Source organism: Mus musculus, chromosome 13 (assembly GCF_000001635.26).
Source record: "Mus musculus strain C57BL/6J chromosome 13, GRCm38.p6 C57BL/6J".
NCBI lineage: Eukaryota > Metazoa > Chordata > Mammalia > Rodentia > Muridae > Mus > Mus musculus.
This window is the reverse complement of record NC_000079.6, coordinates 112,642,472-112,668,885: the sequence shown is the minus strand read 5'-3', so window position 1 is coordinate 112,668,885 and position 26,414 is coordinate 112,642,472. Positions and strand designations below refer to the sequence as shown.

Sequence of the window (26,414 nt, the reverse complement as noted above, 5' to 3'; positions counted from 1 at the left end):
CTCCTGAACGCACCTGCACATTCAGCTAAGCTACTCAGCATCTTTTCCTAGATAGAATTGTATAACTCACACTTAGCATGTTCCAAACTCGACTTTCTTGCTCAAAAATAAAAGACCCAACCCAAACCACATGCATACTCTTCTCCTACTTCAACTGCTGGCCTCTCGGTCCTTCTGCTTGTCCCATCGGAGACTTCTCATGCTCGGCATCTAATCCATCTGGACTCTTCCTGGCTTTCCCTTCACTGAATCCATAAGCATCCCCATTCCTTACCATCACAACTGTCTTCTTGTTTTGAGAATACACTATTTTTATTATTATTACTGGCACATACAAAGTTTTACTTTTAAATGTTTAAGAAGCATTATCTTCTCATCCGTGGGTACTCAGGGTTTAACAGAAAACTTGAGAACAAGCCTGGGGAGGTTAAGGGGAGAGTGTATAATGTTTTCTTCATCTATGGGCTCAGGATTTTAACTATATTAGAATTCTGGGACTCTCTTGTAGGCATTATACTATAACCCACATGGTACTATGCTGATAGACTCTAGAATAACTCACCTGTTGAAATATGCTTTGTTTTGCTTACTTACTCTATTTTTAATTGAAAAATCATCGCTGGTACAATTAAAATGATCTAAAATAAAAGACAATATTTTTAATAATAGCAGCATATGCAACCTAAGACAACTTCTCCAGTTCAGAAAAGATTGTACAGGACTCAACTGCATCTCTTTCTTCAATCAGGTTCTCCAAACACTATTTAATGTAAAGGGATCAATAACCCTAACAGATGAGTCCAACTCTCTGCTGTTATCCCAGCCCTACAGTTTATTCTACCACAGAGAGATGTAGACCAGAGCAATATAGGAGGAATTTGACATCCTGCAATCAGTCGGTGTAATTTGGGAGAGGATGTCTTTTAACTGACATATCAAGGACAGAGGTCAGTGAGATACTAAACATCTATAATGCATGAGCAGCTTCCTTTCTGGAAATGATCCTGACGAAGCAGCGTCACTTCTGATGCTGAGAGAACCCGCTGGAAGGAGGATCACAGGATTGTAACAGGAAAGACAGGAGATCTTATGTGGTACTGGCAGTGTTCATCTTCTTCAATCTAATTGTTGTTACAGGGATATTTGCTCTATAACCCTATGTATGTGTGAGTGTGTGCTTAATTCACTTTTGTGTATGTATATTTCACGCTACAATGCAAAGAACTATATAAAATGAAATACATTGTGAGCTGTAAAAGCAATTGTTGTTCTTATTCTTTACCGTGTAAGTTGCTGTTGGAACTGTTGTTATATGTAAAAAGACAGAAGGTATAAAGGACCAATCACGGACTGTCAGGACCAGGCAGTCCAAATCTGAGCTGACCCTCTTCACCGGTGCTGTGCCACATGTCCTGCTCTCTGTCAAGTCGCACTTCTGTCGCTACTTCACATTACTCTGACACTGAACAAGTGTGTAGTATCAGTCCTGATTTGTTTAAAGGACTTACGTTAATTTTCCCTGCCCCCTCCCTCGCCTTCCTTTCCACTTCCCTCTTGCTCTCTAGCGATCAGTACAGGACACATGGTTGCTGGGTGAGTGATCTACTCCTGAGCTTCAGGCTAGCCAAACGTATCCTGATTTCCTTACAATGATATTTGTGGAGGGACTGAAAGGAAATAGGTTTTGTATCAGAAATTGGCTCTTTGCTTACATGATTCAGTACCACCCATTCAACCTTCACGCCACCACCTTCCCACCTGCAAAATCAAAGCAATCGCACCCACCTCTCTGGTTCACGTAAGGGTTAAAAATAATACCAAGTGCATCAGAGCTCTGTGGTGAGAAATGGTCAGTTGTATTATTATTCATCACAATAAACAGATAAAAATACTTTTTAATGCCACCTTTTGAATTGCTCCCCTTTAAATAAAAGACGTCCTTAATAATAAACATGTAGACAACTGCCGACGCGCCACTGACTTTGTGACACAGATGCCAGTAACATGCTCTAGTCCCCAAAGCTGTGCATTTCTGTTCTGTTTCTTTCCCTTTCACTTCCCTCTTCGCTTCTGCTTTTCTGCCCAGTGCTCAAGCCAGCCAGGCCCTTACTGGGACTACTAAAGGCAAGCAAATGCTACAGACAGCCATTAGGCAGTATCTTGGAAGAGTAACGTTTCAAAGAGACTGGAAGGGAGAGACAACAGAGCTCAATGGCAGAGTACTTGCACACTACGTGAGAGGTCCCAGAACCACAAAGGGGAAGGGGTATAACCAAAACTAATATCACCCCAAGAAAAGTATTTCACTTCCACACACTTCGTGGATTAGGATGGCGGAAATTACTAAGACAGCCAAAATATTAAGTAACGGTAATGTTAAACACAGTCATTCATTCAGCAAGGACTTACTGAGTCCCTACAATGTAAAGAAGTACTGGGAAAAATAGAAAATTAAGTTACATTTTCTACCACCAATAACTTCAAAAATATAATTTATAAAGCTGAGAGAAGTATTATCCCCTAAATCTCTTGAGGGCTAGCCTAGCTAGCGGCTGCAAACCCAATGCTAATTTTCATTTCATTACTTCAGTTTTAGTTCATCTGTATACCAATCGCTGGTTCTACTTTCTGAATCAGCTTAGCAAGACATCAGTGAAGGATTTAGTCCCAAGTTGCATACATATTGTGAACAGTGCTTCAATAACCAAGGATGAGCAAAAAACAAAACAAACAGGATTTATCCCAGGCTAGAAAGTTTCAATTGACTCTTTGAGACAGATTCATAGAGCAAGCAGATTGCACACTTTCAAATGTGGAGCAAAAGAGTCTTCTTTTGCAGTTCTCACCCTTCCTCATGCTGCAACCTTCCTCATGCTGTGGTGGCCCCCAACCATAAAATGACCTCACTGCTACTTCTTCAGTGTAATTCTGCTACTGTTATGAATCGTGACATAAATATCTGATATGCAGGATATCACATGGAGACTCACGGGTTAAGAACCGTTGCTTTAGTGTAAAGGACACACTGTTTTAAGGTAGTTGTAACTAGAATCTGGTGAAAATGGGAGCAACTCTGATAACATTGATTTCACTGAAACAGTTAAAAAGAAAAAACAGAAATTTGAAGTTTCTATTTATTTATTTATTTATTTATTGGCAAGAGTTCACGAGGTAGCCCTGTTGGTCTCAAATTTGCTAAGCTGTACCCAGCGTGGTGAGCAGGGGAAGGTGGGAGGGGGTAGGGGACTTCCGGAGGGGAAACTAGGAAAGGGGATAACATTTGAAATGTAAATAAAGGAAATATCTAATAAAAAATAAAAAATTAAAAAAAAAGAAATGGATATTTTTGTTTGTATAAAACCATGCCAACCACTATTATTCTATGCACTGGAGTTTTCACAGAGTATTTAGTATAAAGAGTACATTCTGATGTAGAAAAAAATAAAAAGGTTGATCTTCACAGAATCATTGAACAACCACAAACAAAACAGTGCTAAGGAGAAAGGCTGTGCTCCTAGTGAACCATTGCATGCCGTTTTAGAGGAACCCCAGAGAAAAGGACGCATCTGCCCTAGAAAGGGCGCGGGAGGCGCTGTCTTCCTGCTGTCGCCTACTGTCTCATGTTTTGCTCGATGCTGTTTAAACCGTTGAATTTTGGTAAATAAACATTACTGTCACATTAGAAGGAAGGCAGGGGGAAGGAGACAAGGAAGGAATAAGGAGAAACAAACGGAATCTCAGAGAAGAAACTGGTCCTAGATCACGTAGCTGATAGAGCCCCAGCTGGAACTGACTCTGACCAGTGTGATGCCCAATGCTACCTCCTCCACACTGATGCTTGCCTTAAGGAAGAGCTTGAGTGCTCTGAAAGACCCAAGAAGATCTGAAAAATCAGGTCTTCATCATCTAGATTGTGAATAAAAGACCATTAACAGCCAACATAACAAACAGGCCTTAACCTCTAAAACAGATGGAACTGGGAGAGATGGAATTACATGTTTATGCCTCCATTATTAGAAATTAAGCATAATAACTGTTTTATATGAGGCAAACTAGTTTAGCAGACTCTGTTTCCTGACGCAAGTTTTGTTTTGTTTTTTGTTTTTATTTTGTTTTGTTTGAAGGATATTTCCCAAGTCACCTTCAGTCCTCTCAGGGCCAGTTCACCTGGAGGAAGGGTCCATCTGAGAGTAACAACCAATCTTCTTGAACAGTGGAAGAGGTGGGTGACCACATTTCCCTGTTTGTAAACCAACACTGCAGGGTTGGTTCTTAAATAAACTAAGAATATTCATAGGTTCAGAACGAGCCGGTGCTTCTAGGTCCTGAAGATATTTTAACTAGGGGTCGAATACTACTAAACTGGGAAAGAGGAAATATTTAGCAAGATTCTTTAAAGTCAGTCAGCCTTACCAAAAAGTGACTGATATTAGGGGAGACATGACGACCATTCAGGAACTTAGAGGTTCTAGGTTAGCTACACATGCATATATTTATTTTGAGCAATGTTGAAACGCGTGGCATAGTAAAATTGGAGAGTCATTCCAAGGAAGCCCAAAGTTGATTTAAATAAAAACTCATAAACGAGGAGTCCAAAGTTCTTATTGCCTCTTTTATCAACTAGTTAAACATCTTTAAACAAATGAGCAGAGAACGTGGTGGTTTCCAGTCGCCCCAGTCAGACAGCTCAGACTTCAAACTCTCCCGAAACACCGATGGTTCCAAAAGCAACTTAACGGTTTCTAAAAACGAGTAAGACTATAAGATACTCTGCTATGTGATGAAGTGTGTTGAGAAGGGAGAGTTCTGTGACTGTCGGTTAGAGTGCAGGATGGTCTATCCATGGCAAAAAGGCTAAGCATCCATATAATATCTCTTTGCTGCAGTCTTGATACGATTTGGTGGGTGTTCAACAGGCAAGGCAACATAAACAGACATATTCAGTTCTAGTATCTTAACCTTTGAGCTTTAAAACAAAGCCCTAAATCCAAGACTCTTAACCCCTAGCTAAGTCATGAAGAGTTCCTGACTGCTTAAAACTAGTTTTAGTACAGGGATACTGCTATGCTTACCTCCAAGGCTTCAGTGTTGAAGGTAATTATCAAGGCTGGAGAGACAACTCAGTGTTATAGTCCTAAGTGGCCTTTAGGAGATGCTTAAGTCACCAGTGTGATTAGTAGGGGTGCAGGGGTTGAGCTGGCAGCCCCACTTTGCCCTTCCGTCCCTTTTACTTTGTGAGAACTTAGCAAGAAGGAGTCACCCTGGCAGGTCCTTACCAAGCATCCAAAATAACTGCGCCCTGACCTTGGACTCCCCAGTCTTCAGAACTGTCAGATATAAACCTGTTTATAAATAAATTACTTCATCTCAAGTATTTTATGAGAATAGCATGAAAAAATAATAAGACAGGTCTCAAAAGGAAGTTGATGGCTTATAGAATTTGTGTGATACTGGGGTAAAAACAAATGTGAGTTAAAATGAATGTCAGGATTGAAATGGTGACCTTGAGAACAATGGGGATAGGAAATAAAAGGGGTTCTGGCTGGGTACGAGATAGCCAAGCCAAGGAGATAAGGACAGAGCCCTGGAAAAGCAACAACTTTGGCGGCAGGAGGCTCCATCTGGCTCCCACAAAGTCCCTACCACCACCTAAGAACATACCCAAGACAATGTTGCCCTTTCGACTCTTCATGCATCTAATTGCAACATAGTAAGAATGGCTTCCAATAAAGCCTCACCTGGTACATCCCCACTCCTACAGGTCTCTAAAGAGGATGGGGCTCTAAGTTAATCTATGACCTGCATAGGTATGCTAAAAGTCACAGAGATACTAGAAAGGAAAGGATGGCTGATTAATGTGTGACTATAAGTTGACTCCAACCCCAGGCAGCGAGGAGCTGGGGCTTGCTGTGCTTGGTGGTAGCATGGTCAGAGATGGGACTTGCTTGCCTGAAGTGTTCTCTAGTTATGACCTGAAGGGCCTAGGTGTTCTAACACCCTCCCTATAATTATCCATAACTGAATCTATAGTACCTATGCTAAGATGCTAGCATCAATTTGCAGAACACACTAGGTTGTGGTAAGATAAATATTTCTATGGACATAAACATCCAAGGAGTTTATGTTCTTTCTCAAAGGCTGATATTAGTTATTATCTAATACATTTACATATATGATAAAATTTAAGATACGTTATATTGTTTATTAGGCATAGAGAGACTTTTTCTATAATGGGGCAGAAAGAAATTGTTTAAGCCACTGGGCATCTGGAATTATTCAGCTCTGCCTTTTAGTATGACAGATAGTATGGAAATGAGTATACATGGTTGTATTCTAATAACACTTTTTAAAAGGAAAACAGACATCAGCAGGCGATATTTTGGTAAGAGTTTATCTACCTCTGTAGTATTAAAAAAAAGGGAATTGTGTCATTCAAAAACAGCAGCCTGGTAGATGCAGTTATTACACGTGTATCTCTTTTCTCTATAAGTCCACTAGGGTCTACTAACACACATATATTCCTTCTTTATGAAGACTTTACCGGTGTGTTAATAGCTAATAGCCATAATTCTACAATTCTGATGTTACAGGGCGGAGGAGGGGGAGGCGCATTTTTCTACTCTGCTTAACTAATGCTTCAAAGAATGTTAAAATCTGGCAGTGATGGACACAACGTAGTCTAGAAAGCACCAAAGCAATACTATGACAACAAAGAACTTCTCCTTTTCCTAGATGAGCAACACTAGATTTTCTGAAGTTGAGTTTTAGATTAAAACAAACAAACAAATAAACAAACCAAAAACTACTAGCAAAGCACTAAAGTTTAAATGTATTATAAAAACACAGGCCTGCTAAAAATTTTTAACCTCTTATAATTTTTTTCCTTTTTCCTATATCACTAGTGTTGGACATCACTATGTGCACCATAACACCTGTTTTTTTTTTTTTTTTTTTTTACAAAGGTGCAATGACCCATATACACGCTGGGTCTTCATGCTTGCAAGGTCAGCACTTTAGAGACCAGCCATTTTTCTAGCCCTGGGTTTCAGATTTTAAGTCTCACTATTTAAACTGGAGACCATCCGTTCCCCTGGCTCACCTAAGTCCTGGGCTTACAGGCTTGCCCCATGTCTATCTGATTGTAGTTGTTTACAAGGCATACAGGTTTCTCTTTAATTTACAAGTTTCTTTTGATCTACTGAAAAGTTCTGTTGAAAACAAATAACAAAACCCCAAATAAATAGCGAACAAACAAAAACTTTTGTCTGGTACTCCACATGCCACTTCTTTGTTATATTTGAAGGCATGGAATAGGAAAACAGAGAGTGACCTCAACAATAAATGAGGCACTGCCAGGGGATCCTTACAATTAGGTTTTGGGCAAGTTGGCTAATAACTGACTGATGGATAAGCAGATGTCTTCAATTTTTAAGACATCCTGATTTGTAAACCGAGGAGAAAACGTTTGACTAGCTGCCTCACAACTCCAGTATTTCAAGACAGCCAACACAGCATTGCCACCCACAATTAGAGCAGTCAGTCACTCATGGGCTGGGGAAGTAGCTTGGTGGTAGAGCGACTTCATTGCCCAGCCCTGGGTTGCATCTTCCAGCACCTGTCCCAGCACAAGTGAGTCAGAGTCAAACACCAGTGTGGTAGGCACAGCAGGGGCTTCCGCTCCCAATTCTCCTCTCTAGATCTTTCTCTATCCCTGCAATAATCCCAACAGTCCTCTCACCCCGGCTTCGGGTGTTCATCTGCTGTAACCCTTCCTGCCTTTTCCCAGCAGACCCAGACTTTCTCAGCTCCCGCGGACTCCCCGTACTTGACCCATTCGAGGGACCTGCGCCACTCTGGAGCAGTGTCCCTAGCCCGGGGCTTGGCTCTCCCGGCATCCCAAAGACCCCTCCGTGCTGACAGCCCGATGGCTGCAAACTCAGCCCTTCCTTCCTCGCCTGGGCTCCCTCTTGGACTGTCCCAGGGTGAGTTTGCCAGGAGCGAGAACGTGTCTACCTCAGCAGGCCAATCCCTCTACGTCGGAAAACCAGAGCAGGAGGCGAAGACCCTTTCACAGACCTCTCAGTTGGCAGCGGCTTAGAGAGAATAGTCCTCTAAACAGGAAGAGGCAACGGCTTAGGCCGCGGGGGATGGCGGGGGATGGAGTCCTAGGAAAACACAGTCCACCGCTTCTGTGAAAGCGCCGCCATCTGAAACTACAACTCCCAGAGGGCTCTGCAGCAGCCGGCCAGCCTATCAAAGAACCCCGCCCTCCAGCTCCGGAGGCGGGGTCGCTGAGCAGGTGCTCGAACATCTGACCGGCTGGGTTGTCTTCTCCTCCCGAACTACCTAGGAAGAGAGAAAAAGAAGAGATCTCTTTAGGTGCTTTACAGCATCACAGGCCACGTGAGAACAAGATGATGTGCCTGACGTCCCTGGTGACGTTTTTCTCAGGCTTTCCTGGCTCGTGTTATGTTCTTAGGTCACGCCCTTGGATCCCGAGGGAAGCTGGATTGGGGTGGAATGGGGGAGTTGTTAATGAGCATTGATTTTTCTCCTGTGGTCTTCTTGTTTGTTTTGTGTTTGTTTTGGTTTGTTTTTTGTTTTGTTATTCGAGACAGTTTCTCTGTGTGTCCCTGTCTGTCCTGGAACTCACTCTGTAGACCAGGCTAGCTTCAAACTCAAAAGATCTGCCTGCTTCTGCCTCTGCCTCCTGAGTGCTGATATTAAAGGCGAGTGTCACCAGTGCCAGGTCTGGGTCTCTCTCTCCCCCTGGCCCTCCCCCTGTCCCTCCCCTCCCCACCCCACCTAAAGTCAATGTATGTTGGTAATGAAGTCATCTCATGGTAAGATCCCTAAGACTGATATGGCATGTCTTAAAACCAGGGCTCTATAAAGAAAGCTAACATTCAAAAGCAATGTGCTGTAATGTGATCAAGACCCCAAGACCTAAACTTATCAAATAGTAATGAATTCCAAGAATTTTACATTTATCATTTTGTAAAGTCTTTGGAAACTTCATGTTTTACCTATTTTTACCGATAATGAAACAGTCTTAGAAAAGTTGTGACATGGCAAGGCTAGACAGACTTTCAAGTGGCAAAATATCTGGAATTCAAACCAAGGTCTTCCAAACTCTGCTCTCAAACTCTTCTAAATATCCGCTCTGATACTGAGGGCTTAAAATTGCAAGTAGTAGTGAATGGTGCCTTTTAGGGAGATACAAGTTATTTTGTTGACAGTGTTCTTGTTCCAAAAGGCTTACAACTGCATCTGGCTGTACATCTGCATCTGCATTTGAAAATGAATGATACATGATTTTTGTAAGTCTCTGTAATAGGAAAATTTTCTTTTTCCTTTCTTTTTTCTTTTTTTCCTGAATTCCAGTCTGAGAAAACAGTTTTAGTCAAGATTGGAAAGAGCAAAATAAATAAGCACCTTACAACTGCTGGAGAGATACTTAAAACCACAGTAACAAAATTGCTGAATTTGATAAGGCAGCTCTGGCCAACTCCCACTTTCAGGTAGTGGTGACCTTAAAGATGGCAGTCTACATTCTTGACGAAGGTCACTGGCACCAGAGGGAGAAGAGACCTTCTCAAGAAATTGTAACTGCCTAGTGTTCTTGAAGGTTTCCTACAAGGTTTTACCTTGGTTTTATGGGCAAAACCTTGGTTTCATGGTTTCTTGGCTCACAGGGCAGTGCTTGTCCAAATATTTGAACACATAGTCATAGCTACAGGCACAAGGTCTCAGTTCAAGCAAGAAATAAACAGACTAGTACTGTGCCAGGTTTCCCACTAAGAAATCCTTAATAATACATTCATGTACTATAGAATAAGATTTAAAAATTTCTCAAGATACAGATAGATCAACAATTGAGAACAAATTCTAAGACACACTTAGCTTGAGTTTCCATTGCTGAAAAAAAAAAAAGCAAGTCGGAGAGGAAAGGGTTTATTTGGCTATATCAGTTTTCATCAGCAAAGGAAGTCAGAACAGGAACTCAAACAGGGCAGGAACCTGGAGGCAGGAGCTGGTGTAGAGGCCATCATGTACTGCTGACTGGGCTGCTCCCCATGACTTGTGTAGCCTGTTTTCTTACATAACCCAGTACCACCAGCCCAGGGATGGTACCACCCACAATGGGCTGGGCCCACCTACATCAATCAGCAATAAAGAAAATGCCCTACACACAATACCCAGGAACATGTAATGGTCAAGCAGAGAAGGAGGCCTCTAAAGGGAAGATTCAGAATGATTTGCTCGGAGCAGTAGACGAGAACAGCCAGGAAAAGCCAGGGAGGAGAGTACAGTTTTTCATGACTGTTTGGTTTTTATTTTTATTTATTTTTATATTTTTAATTACAGTCTCTGTATCCCACATTGACCCAGAACTTGCCCTGTGACCCAGGATGGCCTTGAACTTATGACCCTTTTGCCACCTAAATGCTAGTAGTAGCAGCAGCAGCAGCAGCAGTAGTAGTAGCAGTAGTAGTAGAACCTGAATCACCGGGCCTAGTTTTTTCATCTGTTTTTGTGGAAAGTTTAGCTATATACAGATGTAGAAAGTATGGGGAACCTCTATGTTTCCATTACTCATAAAAAAAAAAAAACAAATAATAAAGAACCAAGTCTCATGTCCTCTATAACCACATCTTGGTATATCTAAAATACAGAGACTGTTTTTAAGAAGTCATAACCTCCATATCAGCATACCTAAAACATGAATATTCGCTTAACATTGTTTAGTATCTAGTCAGTTAATATATTTCCTGAAGCTGTGGAGATAGCTCAGTTGGAAAAGTGCTTCCCCACAAAGCACAGAGACTTGGATTTAATCCCCCAAAACCACATCATAAGAAAAAGCCCAGACTCATGATGGCATGTGCTGGTGATACCAATGCTGGAGATACAGACACAGGTGAAGCCCCAGGGCTCACTGGCTGGCCAGGCTAGCCAGCTGATCAGTGAGAGACCTTGCCTCAGAAAATGAGATGGATGGCTCCCAAGGAAGGACACCGAGGATGTTCCAGGCTTCCATGCATATAAACATACACACATGCTCCCACATAAAAAAGCATGCCTTCACACACACTCAAAATAAATATCTCAATTTTTGTTTTTGAGATCGGTTCTCACTATGTAACTCTGAACTGGCCTAGAACATGCTTTGTAGACAAAGACTGGTCTCAAACTCATAGAGATCTGCCTACCTCTGCCTCCTGAGTGCTAGATTAAGGACATGTGCCACCATGCCTGGCCCAGTTTCTTGCTTTGTATTATAAACTTTATAGCTGGTAAGACTCTGGACCCACACGTGTTTGATTTGTCTCTTCTCTCCTGAGACATTTTTTCCCAGTAACATTTCCTGAATTTTGTATTTTATTGTCTCTGCATCTGTGCTGAGACATAACATCTTCTGTTTCTTCTATTTGCCATGAACTGGGAGTTAAGTCTAAGAATTTGATTAAAGCTGAAGTTGAGTTTGAAATCAAACCTCTACATGTAGCGTTTTGTATTTCCCACTGTGATACATCAACCAGCACATGGTTCTTGGAGGTCTTTGCTTTGTGGTATAAAGTTGGCCCAGTGTGTTTAAATGTTGTCCTCTTTAAGGAGGTAGCTAGGTAAGATCACACGCCGGTTACCTACCTCCCTACTGATGCACTAACTGGTGTGTCTAGCCTAGCCTAAGGCCCTAGGGTACCATGCATCCCATAATAGCTTATGTGAGGCCCAACACATTTGTAGATAACAGCATCAGGTCATAGTGTCATAAGGTTGGACACCCCTGGCAGAGTTTCCTGTACCACACTATCTTCAAAAGAGCTAAAGAAGTAAGGTGGAAAAAAACAAACATCATAGTGTTCTGATTTTACTGTAACAGGAAAAGACTCACTGAAAAGATGCCAAGGCCCAGATTTCCCCTCCCACAATTCCAAGCTTCATGGAGAATGATACCTCCACTTTGGGGATGGAGAAGGAATTAAATCCTGACCACAGACTTGAAGCAGTAAGAACTTATCACCGTGATGTCAGTTCTGGGTGGAACCCTATGCATCCCGTGGCCCTGTACCTGCAGATGCTGCTGCTGGACCTGTGATAGATGGCCAGTACTACAGTTAGGAATCTTTCTGACAACTGCAGCTTTTAGAATGGAAATCAAAACTCCACCTACTGGATGGCACAACATGAAAGCAAGGACTGTGCCTTGCAGCTCAGGGCCAGCCTTAGTACTAGTCTCTGAGGGACCGTTGCTACCACCGGTTCCCAACCTGTAGCAGCACAACTATCCTGGACCAGGGTTCACGGATGGAGCTCAAGACCTTGACATCTGTCACAGTTATGCTCTGCACCATGAGGAAGTTGTCTCAGTTTGCCTTACTGCCACAGCACCGGCTGTGGGCTCAGCATTGTGACACTCAGAGCCACAGTTCTGGAGCAGGAACCAGGGCAGGTCCCTCTGGTGATTCTTTCTACAGTTCACGACCAGAGGCTGTTGGCTTTGGAAGGCACCTGGAGGTCTGTGCAAGCCCCGGACAGAGGCTTGTGTAGATGAAGGACCCTTTATAAAAAGCTCCCTAATTGAGTCTTGAAAAACTCACCCGCTGAGGATTTAGGAGAAACCTAAGCTTGGATCGCCTCCTAACACTGCCACAGGTAACCTGAATTTTGGTGCCATATAGTGTTAGAAACTATAGGCTGAGAGAGAGAGAGAAAAAAAAAACATTCTTTTTTCAATTTCTGAAAACAAACAAAACCAAAACAAGCCATATTATGAAGACCGGAATAAATACCTAATCCTTTGTCCTCGAATGACATCACACATCAATAAGAACCAAGGATGTTTAAGGAACTATGACCTCATCTGACAGTATAAATATAAAATGCCAGAAACCGTCAAGATAGTAACCAGTGTGGGTGGATGCTCATATGTGTACTGTATTAGTTACTTTTTCATTGTTGTGATAAAATACCACGACTAAAGCCTGACTTATAGGAGAAGGAATTTGTCCTGGCTTGTGTTTTCAGAGTGATATGACTCCATCATGACAGGGACGCATGGAAGCCAGCAACAGGTATGATGCTGGGGCAGCAAGCTGAGAGCTCACATCCGCCACTGAAGGCACAAAACAGCAAGTGTGAGCTGGAAGTGGTGTGAGGCTATATACTAGCAAAGGCTGCCCTACTGATACGCTGTCTCCAGGAGGACTGCATTCCCCAAGCTTCTCTGATCATCACAACCAACTGAGAACTAAATGGTCAAATACCTGGGTCAGTGGGGATCATTTCTCATTCAAACTTCCACAGATAATTAAAAGCAAATAAATGAACCAGGTTTAAGGAAACTTACTGAATTCCAATAGAAAATATAGAAATAAATCAATACTTTAGTAGATATAATTGACTGAGACATGGGGGCAAATTTTAAAAAGTTGAAATTCTTGATAATGAAGGTATACTAAACAAAATAAAATTGCATTAGGGAAGCATTGATGTTAGAGTAAATCAAGCAGAAGAGAGAATGAGTGAATTCCAACATAGGCCATTTGAAAATGCACAGAAGAGAAAAAGAATTAAGAGGAAGAAATGTACTCATGGTAACCTTGGAGCAACAGTGAAAGGGTAAGTAGGTTAGTGGGGATATGGACGGGACTTGAGAACACCAAAAGAGTTAATCGATGCAACTACGTTATGATCAAACACAGTCAGGTTCCAGGTTCTGCAGTAAACTGAATCTCCAGTTTTCACGTTATGTAGATCCATCTCCATGAATCTGGCCTGGCCTTGTGAATTTCTGGTAACTGATTAGTTGAAAGTTGCAAATATAATTGTTTAACTTCTTATGCTAGAATTCAAGAAGCCTTGCAACTATTACCCTGGTCCTTTGGAGCGATGTCCCTGACAAGTGTGTCCAGTTGAAATGCAGCATCCTTACAGAGTCTGACTGAGATTGTCCAACAACCTTCAGAGCCTAAGTCAGCCTCTTGGAAACTATTCAATTGTTCTGGCCATCCCAGCCACTAGATGCCAGAGTAGAGAAGTCACCTTGGATGTTAAACAAACTGGTATTGGAGGTTGGGGATAAACTCAGTAGTACAGAGCTTGCCTGGCACGCTCAAGTACCTAGGTTCAAACTCTGGCAATGCCAAAAAAGAAAAAAGTTGATAGCAAACTCTCAGATGATTCAAGTTCTAATTAGCATTTGAATGGAATTGTATGAGATGGTCTCCTGAGCCCTCTCAATCCCTGAGAGAGAATTTTTTTTGTAAGTCAATATATTATGCAATAGTTTGTTATATAGTTGTACTGGCTAATTTGGGTCAAGCTGGAGTTATCACAGAGAAAGGAGCTTCAGTTGGGGAAATGCCTCCATGAGATCCAACTGTAAGGCATTTTCTCAATTAGTGATCAAGGGGGAAAGGCCCCTTGTGGGTAGGACCATCTCTGGGCTGGTAGTCTTGGTTCTATAAGAGAGCAGGCTGAGCAAGCCAGTAAGGAACATCCCTCCATGGCCTCTGCATCAGCTCCTGCTCCTGACCTGCTTGAGTTCCAGTCCTGACTTCCTTTGGTGATGAACAGCAATGTGGAAAGTGTAAGCTGAATAAACCCTTTCCTCCCCAATTTGCTCAGTGGTCATGATGTTTTGTCCTGGAATAGAAACCTTGACTAAGACAATAGTTATAGGTAACAAGAAGAGAGCTGTGAACTCGTCATGTAGTTAAGTGTTTGCTAGATTTCCTATTGCATAGTTCCTATTTTCTCTTTATATTTGGAAAAAAATTGTGGTAACATACCTTAGACACTTATTGTTGTTCTCCTCCCTGACCTGCACTCAATGAATTCTCAGCCAAACTCTAGTGATGTCCTCCCCATTCAAAAGCTTCAACCTTCTAGTCTTTATTTTAAAAAATGTTATTATTACATTTATTTATTCTGTGGTGTGTGTGTGTGAGAGAGAGGATGGGAGCAGGTGTGTGTGTGTGTGTCGGTGTGTTTGTTAAATCAGAACATGAGTGTGTGTGTAAGACAGAGACGGGGTGAGTGTGTGTGTGTGTGTGTGTGTGTGTGTGTGTCAGTGGATAAGTTGTAGAAGTCAGTTCTTTCCTTCCCTTACTCGGACCTCAGGGATCAAACTCAAGTTCTCAGGTTGCCAGGTACATGTCACCTGTCTTTGCTTTATTATTATTTAGTTCTGGCTTTTGAGCCTAAGTGTTATGTTACATAGGTTGACCTTGAATTAGCTATGCACTGAGGTCCTGATCCTCCTGCCTTTATCTTCCAAGTAATGGTTACAGGAATGGGCCACTGGACCTAGCAAGTGAACCTACCTGGTCACTCCAAAAATGCACAGCAAAGAATATACGTTTAAAAATAGGTTCATTTTAGGAAGTTTGTCCACATTTTAAATGACAGTTCTGTTAAAGTATACTGTGTTTTGTCCTTTGTTAAATGTGACTTTTAAAAGCAATTCACCTTAATAGCCTGGGCGACTACAGTGCTCACTGTATAAATGCTAGTGTGTTTTTGGTGCTGAAACAGAAAGGTGGCTCTAGAAAGCTGGAGTTCCTCATCTTTAAGTTCCAGACTGAGATATCTAGAACTTCTTCAAAAATCCAGGGAAAGGAAAGCGATGGAAGTGAAAATAAAAACAAGAACATGCTTTACATATATTTGATTGTGATCCCTTTGGCGGGTACTAGGAAAACCACGGATGGAATTTTCCTTCTTGAAAGAGGTGAGGAGCAGGCAGAATGTGAACATCTACTTAATGAGCTGAACTGGCCGGTGCCCTCAGAATTGTAAACAGGTTCACCACAAATCCAGGCCTTGGCAAACAGACCAAGTCTTCCTCTCTTCGGTTTTCTTTTTACAGACTGGCTTTCTTGACAACTTCAAGATGGAGTCTCATCCTTGCCCTTTTTATGGAGAGGAGAAGCATTGCTTCTAGTTGGTTTTAGTAGAGGAGTGAAGTGCATTTCTCAGATACAAAGAGAGCACTTGAGACGTTCAGACTCAGAATGGCCAAGCCTGGCACTTTGGGAGGTCAAGAGGAGGCTGGAACGGCTGGGAGAGAAAGCAATTAGATGTTCCACCCCTTTGGTTTTTCTCCAGACAGGGTTTCTCTGTGTAGCCCTGACTGTCCTGAAGTTTGCTCTGTAGACCAGGCTGGCCTCCACCCAGGGATTTGCCTGCCTCTGCCTCCCCGAGCCCCAGATTTTTATTTTTATTTATTTATATATCTATTTTAACTTTTGAATGAACACAATGGAATTGATGAGCCCTTGGAGAGAGAAACGGGATGTCGTGCGTGGCAGCCCCGGGGATCAGCTCACTCCCACAGGCCTCACAGGCCATGGAGCCAAGAGGCCTCCCTGCCTCGGCCTCGGCCTCGGCCTCAACAAAGGTGGAGAACGCGCAGGCCGTCCGTCCATGGGGCGGGAAGTCGCGCGCCGCGGCCGCTGATTGGCTGGCGGGCCCGGTCGCCTGATGCTATTTGTTGTCCCCGCGCCAATGACGCAGTCGGCGTCCCGGCGTCCGCCCGCACGTGCAGCCGTTTAAGCCGCGTCGGCCGGCCGCGAGGAGCCCGGGGAGCCTGGAGCGGAGAGGTGAGTGGGCCGGCGGCCTCCTCTGCCTTCCAAGCCTGGCCCTGGCCGCCCTCGCCAGGCCCCGCTGGCCTTGTGGGCAGACGCCGGCCGGAGGCTGCGCCCGTGGGCCTGCCGGGGTGGTGGGCCTTGAGGTCGGCCCGCTGGGGCCTTCCCGCCGCCGCCGCCCCGTGGCTTCGTGCGGAGCGGAGCGCGGGTGTGAAGGCCTGAGGCCTGCAGGGGAGGGAGGCCCAGGGAAACCTGCAGCTCAGCGCCTGGGCGGCCATTTCTCCGAAGAAACGGTGTTGGCGGTGCTCGGGAAGCGCTTGGCCCTACGGCGAAGGAATTGGGGGGCCCGACTCAGGACAATTTCCCCGCCCCCCTAAGCCTCCAAGGCCTCAACATCCTGTCTACCAACATCCTGTGTACCATGGCGGGGCCACAGTGGGAAATACCTTGAATATTATCTCAGAAACCACCCGCCCACCTCATACGCAGAAAGCCATTTGGGAATCCTTTCGGGCAGAACCAACAGATTTTGGGGGGCAAATTGGCACCCCTGGGAATGTGGGGATTGCTTGAATTGCTTGATTCACCAAGCCTATGAAACATAAAAGTGCTGGCTATAAAGATCACCCTTAGGCAAGACGGTAAAGGCTTTGGGGGGGTGGTTAGTTTAGTAGTTGCACGTGGTGAGAAGGGACAAAAATATATTTATATATATATATAAATGTGGTGGTCGCGAACCCTAATGCTTCATTTACTATGTCTTTGACCTAGAGCACAGCCCCATAGTTGAAAGATAGCAATTCTGATGTGTGCATGGTCAAAAGTATCTTTTCTTCTTCTTTTTTTTTTTTTTTTTTTTTTTTTTTTTTTAGGAACCTGAAGCTATCATGGGAGATGAAGATTGGGAGGCAGAAATACTCAAACCTCACGTGTCTTCCTATGTTCCTGTATTTGAGAAGGTAATACAACTTACAGAGTTATTAAAAGGTGTGGATTTTTATCAGTTAATAAACTGGTGAGGAAGTTGTAAATTTTTATAGCCTGTTTCAGTGTTTATCTGCATGTGATTTTTTTACCTATCTTTTATGGGGAATGAGAAAGGCAGGCTGAGCTTCCAGTTGGAATTTGATAGTAACAAGCAAAAGCTGTACTACCAGTGTAATTCAAATCGCAATGATTTGAGACTTAGAGGCGAACACAGATTTGTACAATTCTGTTTGAAAGTCTTGACAGATAAGTTGTATATAGAAAATATTGAAAGTAGTGATTTGATTTTGGGTGGTACTTTGAATTCTGAAAAGTAATTTTACATAAGGAGCTCAATGAGAATATACTAGACTATAGAATTAGTAGATTAGATTTTCTGAACGGCCTTTGGGGAGTTAAAATTATAACTCAAGAAGGAGCTTTGGGGTTTCATCTTTTAATGGAATGTATTTTATAATCTACTGGTTTTTGCAGAAGTTCCCTCACATTCAGAATTCCCATTTTATGTGGACATCAGTTCTGATTCTAAGTGATGATCTTGTGGAAGCGCTTATTTTATAACAAAAGAAAACATTTAGTGATTTGATTTAATTGGAGTTGATTGATATGTGGGCTTTGAATTCAAATACCTCAAATAATAATCTGACTGGGTAATATTTCTTGGCTTGGAATTTATTCTAGGTCTAGCACCTTTAATATGTTATCTTTTAATAGTTCTCTTTACATCATAAAAATAACATCTTTTGGAAGACAAATTACCTAAAAGTCTTGCTCTCCCATTATATACTTAGTATTTACTCTTCAAAAAATGTACACAGTTTTAGTGATAGTTTTAACAATTTTGATTTTTTTAACTTCACTAATTACGAGTTTATTAATATTTTTACAGCATTGCATTTTGCAAAAGAATGTACTACAATATCTGATTTTCTTTGGGCGTTTTAAGATAATGGTAGCTTTTCATTCTTATTATTTGTATCTATTGCTTGTTTAATTTGGAATTTTTTTCCAAAAGTGGGAATGTTGGTCCAAATGCTTAGAGGACATTTAATGGCTTGTTGTTCCTTCTAGTTCTTAATAGATTTGTATAATAAAAAATTTAATTAACTGATGCAGACTCTGCTCTACTTGGACTTTGAAGGGATCTGTCTGATTTTTCTTCAAGATTTTTTATTGTTAAACACTGTGGAGTGTGTTGTGCATATATATTTTTTTTTTTTGCACTGGGTTTCTGAAGTTGGGTGGAAGTTAAAATTTCATACCTTGCTTCCTCTTTCTCTTCCTTTCCCTTCAGTTCTCTTTCTCTCTCCCTCTACTCCCCTCCCCTCTCCTCTCCCTTCCTTTAACCTCTAAATGCAGGTGTTAGGGGCTATCAAATTGGCAGGTTGTTAGGTCTTTGAAATGTACCTTTTTGGAATCTGTACTTTCCAGTAACATAACTAAGACTCTGGACATTGAGAATACTAAATTGATAATTACACCTTTTGATTTAATATCGTTATATGGAGCCAGTTTGTAGTAAGTTTCTTATTTATCTTCAGATTTGATCCCATTGTTGGCTTACTATTAGTGACTTGGCTTTGTTGACGTGAGTGAACATGATCTTGTTCATGGCCTCTTGACCTTTCTTGAGGAAAAAGTGCAGACAATGGCTAAGGTTAAATATCATTTTTATGGAGGAAAATCTAGTATTTTATTCAGGATTTTAAGACGCTATTAGATCCCACTGAATTTTCACTTCCATTTTTAATTTATTAGTGCATTTGATATAGTCTTATGCTAATACTATCTTAAACAGTATCTGTGATCAGACTTTTAATGAGCATTCTCTAAGATATAACAGTATATGCTTATATACGTAGAAATGTTAGGGTCGTGTTCTGATAGCTCTTAGTACTCCCCAAATCTAGATTTGGAAGTGAATATGCCACCTGTGGCTAGAGTAAAAGGAGTGGAATTATGAAGGACTGCTTAGCAGCATAGTTGAGGAGTCACAGTTGCTCCACATGGGCACTCTGTTGACTTATTGGGGTGAATGTCTTAGACACTTGGTTTGATTACTGTGCAGTGGTGCTTTTTGTTAACTGACTGGGAGAAATTGTAAACACAATCCTTTCTGTGTAAGGCCTGTGTGCCTGTTTGGTACATTTTAGGATCAAAAAGTTCCTGAAATTAAAGTGAAAATAAATTGATTTAATCTCTCCGTAACTGAAATTTTAGTAGCAGTGATAGTTGATGAGATAAGAAAATGGTAGATGACACCTCAAAGTTAACAGTAAGAATTCAGACAAACAGATATATTCATTCAAAGTTATTTGTCGCTACAGAGAATCTTTATGGGTTAAATATTTGAAATTTCTCTGTTGATGTGTTTGGGTGGCTTAAGAGACTACAGTGGTTTGTAGCTAGGAGTTCTAAAGGTAAATGGTTACCAACCTGTGATTTATGCAGCTGCAGCATAGTCTTACTTAGTCCTGTGTGCTATAGATAGCGTTGGACATGGTGAAATACTTTCTATCAAAGGCATTGCACTGTAGGAGACAGAATAAGCACATTTGAGAACCCACCTAACTGCATGGCAGAGGGAGCAATACAACTAGAGAAGTGTGAGTCTGTTATGTTGAGGTGGGTTTAATCAAGTGGACAGGGATGGCTTCCTGAAGGTTCTGACTAGTGATCTGAGGCAGTCTCAGCAGGACATCAGGAGCGAAGATCCCAGGGGAGCAAACACCGTATTGGGGCGTTAGGCAGGCAGATGTATTAGTTTCAAATCGCGCTGTAACAAGCCATCAGGCACCGAGCCGTGTAAACAGCTGTCATCATCCTTGAAGCCAGAGGCTGCAGATCAGCTGTCTGCACATTGGTCCTTCCTCTGGAGGGTCTAAGAGAATCTTTGCCACTTCTAGTACCTGTTGCGTGTGTTTCACCAACTGCTGCCACCTCTGTATGTATGTCCTCTTGTGTGTGTGTGTTCTCTCTTGTGTGTACTTCTCTCTTAATGACACCCAGGATGACAAATTAAGACTCAGCTGGATAATCTAGGATAACTCTATATCAGAATTCTTATATATATCCAGATTTTCTTTCAAATAAGATATTTATTAATTCCAAGGGTTAGCAGCATATATGGGACAGGAGCTCACCTCTAGGTAAAAAGCTGATGGCAATTGATGGCTCTTAGGGGAGGGAGAGTCAGGTTTTTTTTTCAGGGATGTAGCCCCTGAGAGGCTACTTGTCATCTTCTGGCTGTGCTCAGTAAGGAGGCTTGCTTGATGTATGTGCTCAGGGGATTTGTAAAAATCCCAGAAGGTGAGGAGGGAAACATGGTGGTGCGAGGATAGAGGGGATCTGACGGGCAGGGCATGGGATTTGATCAAGGCACATTAGATGCATGTATGACATTCTCAAGCAACAACAAACACCACTGCCATCCCAAGAGGAGAGGCTGGGGTCAGAATGTATGAGAAGAGGCTACATTTTTACAAAGCATTTGGCGTCAGAGGTGAATGGAAGCTGGGCTGGGCACAGCTTGAAGGAAGCAAGGGAGGCAGCAGCTGTGCATGATGTTCTAAGGGAGGCAGAGAAGTGGGCAGCAGCTGGAGAGACTGGGAAGGCAGTCTAAGCTAACGAGAAGGGCTAAAAGCATTTTCCTTGTAAACTATTTTGAAAAATCAAACTTAAGCATGGATGAGTAAGAGCAGTAGAATGGACTTCCTAACGCCTCAGTCCTTCTTACCTGTTGTAAGCATGTACCTATTTTCACACGTTCCCTTGGAATTTGTAAGTTAAACATGCGAATATTGAGTTTCATAGCTTGAGGCATCATGTAGTGGTAAAATGTTCAGTTTGCTAGTGCAGGAATGTACCATCATCATTTATTGGTTTAGCTACATTAAACCAGTAAGATTTTTACTCTGTTTCACTGGCAGTATCCTGTCTACTGATAGGGCTGGTTGGATCATTCTTGTTTTGGTATCTGGTAGCAATCAATTTGGGTTGTTTTATTATAGCAGTTTTCTCAGGGAATTTTAGTGACTGTTGTGGTTTTGCTCTTAGTAAGAACTTTGGAAAATAATTGGATGGTTCCTGAGCTACATAAAACTTTTAAAAGTTGTGTAGTGTCTTTTGTGAGAGAAATTTGAGAAAAGTATTAGCTGAAGATAACTACTGTGGGTGAACTCTCTCCAACTTTAGATTGTGACTTTGTATTGCAGTCATTTGACTCTAATATCTATAAGTTTAGGTCATTTCATTTTTAAATTACTTGTATTGTGTTCTTATATACATGAATTTCAGAGGTATAGTCTGAAAGTTTTTATAAGAGGACGCTTACACAAGAAGTAAAGGAGTGGGCTGATGATGGAAGGACACGATAGGTGCTGGAAATGAGAAGTAAAGGAGCGGGCTAATGATGGAAGGACACTATAGGTGCTGGAAATGAGAAGTAAAGGAGTGGGTTAATGGATGGAAGGACACTGTAGGTGCTGGAAATGAGAAGTAAAGGAGTGGGCTAATGATGGAAGGACACTGTAGGTGCTAGAAATGAGAAAAGTCACTCACATTGACTTAACACAGAGAAGCTCTGAGAAATACCGAAATCTTCCAAAGTTAGCTTGGTATTTAGCTGTTCATTTTGTAACAGAAGTTGAATCTGCTGAGTCGGTTGGTTAGTCTAACTCTGCCACAGGAATGTACAGGCGTCTACAGTTTGTTTTTAAGAGGAGAAACAGGAGCAGCGAGTATTTGAGATTATTGAAGATAATCTCCAACCACTGCTCCCTCAAGATTAGTTGACATTAACCATGACTATTCTGACCCAGTAGGTTATTCACCACGTCATTGGATTTGAAAAACAGTCCAGAATCAATTTAGTTTTCAGTAGATAACTGGAGTGTTCTTTAAAGTTGGGTTCGGGATGGAAGCGGAGAAAACTCACTTCAGAGACAGAATCTTAAAATGAAAGGATCTGAACTGAGTCCCCGAAGGGAGATGGTACATTTCTATAGGATGGGAATACAAAGTAAAGGGGATCAAGGTGGGCTATTACATTGACCAATCATATTTTGACACAAGGGGTTAAGCAAGGAAGTTAACATTGGTGACTTGGCCTTAACTGGGTCACCTGGTTTCAAGGTCCTTGAGTTAGCTTTTGCAGCCAGGTCCCCTCCTGGACTCTGGCCTGGAATTTCAGAATGATAATAGAACAAAGGAGTGGGCAAGCTGTATGTAGTCAGTTAAGTGAAGACAAGCAACACATTTACATGTGTGGCTTAGTTAGATAACAGGATATCAGCATCTTCCCTCTCTATATCCTTTACTGGTTAACAGACAAACATGAAACATCTGAAGAAGCAGGGTAGAACATGAACTCAGCTTTGATCCTGCCAGCCAGGTGGAACTCAGGAAGCTGTGCCCTAACAAGTGTAAACATATTAACTTATTTTGGTTAACTTATTTACAATGGTAGTGTTTTAGAAACCATTTTTGAGATAGTCTTCTTATGTAGCTCAAGCTGGCCTTTCTCCTCCTCTTCCTGAGTATTAGTCATTCCTAGTCACAATGGCAGTCACAGTAAAGTAAGTGTCTTTACCTGGAGCCTGCTTCTGATAGCTCTGTCCTATGTTCTACTCTACTCTGCAGCATTGCTGAGTGTACTGTGACACCCTGAGCTCTGCAGACAATAGTGTGTATTGTCTCTGGCTTATTTACATAATAACAGTTTAAACTTCTCAGTATGAGTCAACAAACATTTTATGTACAGTACTAGTCTGCGAATGATTTAGGCTTTGTAAGTCTCAGGCACAGCTTGGCTATTATATATATTGATACCATACATTAATGAATTGCTGTATTCCAATAAAATTGTTTACAGAAATGGGTACCCTACCAGATTTGTCCTGTGGCTGTAGTTTATTAATTTTAATTTTAATTTAATTAATTTTAAGTGATAAATTTATGTTACACGTACAAATTAGGTTACTGTGTCTTGGAATAACAATGAGAATGCATCTGTTGACCTAGAAACCCTCACTGTTTACTGGTGTTTTGCATGCAGTTATACAGTAATCTCTCTTATCATGCAGTGTTACAGTAAAGTCATAAAATAATCTCTCTTTAACTGCAGTTTTGCTTTTCATGGTTTCAGTTATAAGTTGCTAACTGTGGCGTAAAAATATTAAGTGGGAAATTTCAGAAGTAAATAGCTGATGCTTTAAATTTCATGTCATTTTGGGTAGCGTGTTAAAACCTGCCACCATCTCCCTTTGTTGTGCCCAGGAAAGTCAGCCATCCCTTTGTCTGGGGCATCTGTGTACACACTCGCTGTCTGACATGATGGGTTTAGGGCCCACTGTTACTTAGACGGGCTGATTCTCCTGATGTATGTCAGAAGGTCACAGTAGCTTGATCTTAAAACGTCTCTGTGATCCATCTTGCTTCATCTCATGTAGGTGGCATTAGATCATGTCACCACAGGAGGAGTGAGCAAGGTCAGCAAGGGCTTAACACTGTAGTGCCATAATTGTTACTATTCTCTTACTGCACCAAATTCATAAACCTTCTCATAGGTGTATAAGAAAAAGTATCTCATATATTTTGTATGTATGAGGATGGGGAAGAGGGAGTGAGGCAGAGAGCACGACATATATGCATGATTATACGCTACTCATGGTTTCAGGCACAAACAGATGACATGTTCTTATTATTCAGAGTAGGAAACTTGGCTTTCTTTCTTACAGGATAAATATTCTTCTGGAGCAAATGGAGACACTTTTAACAGGACTTCAGCTTCATCAGGTATGTGTTTAAGGCAAGATGGCTTTTCTTTTTAGGGTAAATAGACAGATATAGAGTGTTTTTACGTTTTCTAATGAGTACTCATTCTAATTTGGATATTTTAGAATAGGGTAACTTGTAGCTAAAGAAGATACAGTGTTATAGACTGTATTATTTAATTTAGTGAGTTGCTACAAAACTTTTTTCAACCTGAAGGTTGCATGTTTGACTTCAGGTTGCTAAAGCATTGTCCGTCTCCTGATATAAGGAAGCAGGATAGATGGTGAGATTATCAAAGCAGGTTCTAATCGTGATGGCTGGCCCCAAACAACGGATTAAGCCAGACTTGTCATACCATTAAGAACATGAATTTTTTTTTTTTTTTGCCCCAGAAAACTAATTTACTGAAGTTTCCAAGAGAATGAGAGATAAGGTCAAAACGAAGTTTCAACCTATTCTGCTGCTCCTGCCCCCTCTTTCTGTACAGCTTTTCATCTGGGCTGCCCTCCCCTGCCTGTGGACTACCTTTACTCTATATAGAATAGAGTTAATGTATGTGCTAACATGGTAGGAAGGGTAGGAGTTGGGCTAAGAAAAATTAGATCATGGCAGTGTTTTGTTTTGTTGGAGCCTGAAACCGGGCCCAAATGTGATTGCTGCTGTGCAGTGAGAGACTTTTTAAATTATGGTAAAGTGTACATTATAGTGACCATCTTCACCACTGATGTTTTTACTACTGTGTGTGGATGCTGCGGCATGTGTGTGGAGTTGGGTCTCTCTCCACCTTTAGGTGTTCTGGGAATTGAACTCTGGATGGTCAGGCCTGTACAGCAAGTACTTCTACTTGCCAAGTCATCTTGCCAGCCCTGATCTTTGCCATTAAAAAGAAAAGATTTACTTATTATTTATGTGTATATGTGTTTTGCCAACATGTGTGTAAGTGCAACATATGTATGCCTGGTACCTGAAGAAGCCAAAATAACACGATAGGTCCTTTGGAACTGGAGTTAGAGATGGTTGTGAACAGCCGTGTGTGTGTGTGTGTGTGTGTGTGTGTGTGTGTGTGTGTGTGTGCAGGGAACTGAACCTGGCTCCTCTGCAAGAGCAGTCAGTGCTCTTAACTGCTGAGCCATTGCTGCAGCCCCAAGAGTCTATTTTTTTTTATCTTCACTGGTTTTAAGTGTATAGTTGGCTGGCATTAAGCACTCACATTGCTACATCATCTGCTATCTACCTTGAGATGTTTTTCATCTTTGCAAACTGAAATTCTGTTCCTATTAGAATAATAGCTCCTCGCTCCTTCTGTGTCCAACCCTGGCAACCAGACTACTGTACTTCCAGGGAGTTCAAGTTGCTGTCTATGCATTTGAACTACTGCTCATTTTAAGGAAGTCAAATGCAAGGCCTGTGGGCACATGAGTTTATCATTTCTCCATTCAAGTCAGAGGATGCGGTAAAGTGGCTTACAGCCAATGGAAGGAACTGTTAGCTCACTAGAACTTGGCTCTAAGTGAAGACAAAAACACAAAACAAAGAAATAAAAAACCAACTGTGCCAAGGTAGTTTGTAGAATGTGAGAGGAGTTTTGAGACTCGGTTGATGTAATTAAAGCAAATTTAATTCCTATGGCTCCTTTAAGTTCAAGGTAAATCTGTTGACAAAAGTTTATTAAAACCTTTGCTACTGTCAAGGAGTACTTCTCCCATAAAAGTTTAAATGTATGGCTTTAATATAACCAGAGGCTCAAGAGCCTGCCTGAAACTGACAGAAAGCTAATCTTGCTCCCTCCGTATGAAGGCTGAGGTCTTTTAAACATGAAAAAGATGGGTGTGTAAAAGTGCATTTGATAATGTAACCAGCAGAAACGTGGTTCTTTGAGCTATCAACAAAAGGCAGTTTCAGTAAAGGAATGAAGTAGGCCTGTATCGTAAGAGAGCGTAGTGATCTGTTGTCATAGAATTTTAAAAATTAGATTGAAATAACCACCCACTAAAAGCCATAACTATTAATCTATGAATGCTTAGGCTAAGGTAATGAATCGAGAGAAATAAAGTGCAC

The 26,414-nt window shown here is 41.7% G+C and overlaps 2 protein-coding genes across 20 annotated transcripts in view; one reads left to right on the top strand and one right to left on the bottom strand.

The window, feature by feature from the left end:
• Positions 1-12,697, bottom strand: part of Slc38a9 (solute carrier family 38, member 9) — an 82,564-nt gene extending 69,867 nt beyond the window's left edge. For 4 of the 13 annotated variants that reach the window (XR_873763.3, XR_873764.3, XR_873762.3 and 1 more), the window contains exon 1: positions 8,014-8,232. The gene's annotated coding sequence lies outside the window, so the exon portion shown is untranslated. Of the gene's footprint in view, positions 1-8,013; positions 8,347-12,605 lie in introns of those variants that run through there. The other 9 variants (XM_006517671.4, XM_006517673.4, XM_030247276.1 and 6 more) reach the window with 8 other exon arrangements.
• A 3,555-nt stretch (positions 12,698-16,252) lies between these two features.
• Positions 16,253-26,414, top strand: part of Ddx4 (DEAD box helicase 4) — a 54,301-nt gene continuing 44,139 nt past the window's right edge. For 2 of the 7 annotated variants that reach the window (XM_006517524.4, XM_011244622.3), the window contains exons 1-3: positions 16,254-16,610; positions 17,468-17,554; positions 24,320-24,377. In XM_006517524.4, coding sequence (XP_006517587.1) covers positions 17,483-17,554; positions 24,320-24,377 — 130 coding nt within the window. In that variant the 5' untranslated portion in view covers positions 16,254-16,610; positions 17,468-17,482. The other 5 variants (NM_010029.2, NM_001145885.1, XM_011244618.2 and 2 more) reach the window with 4 other exon arrangements.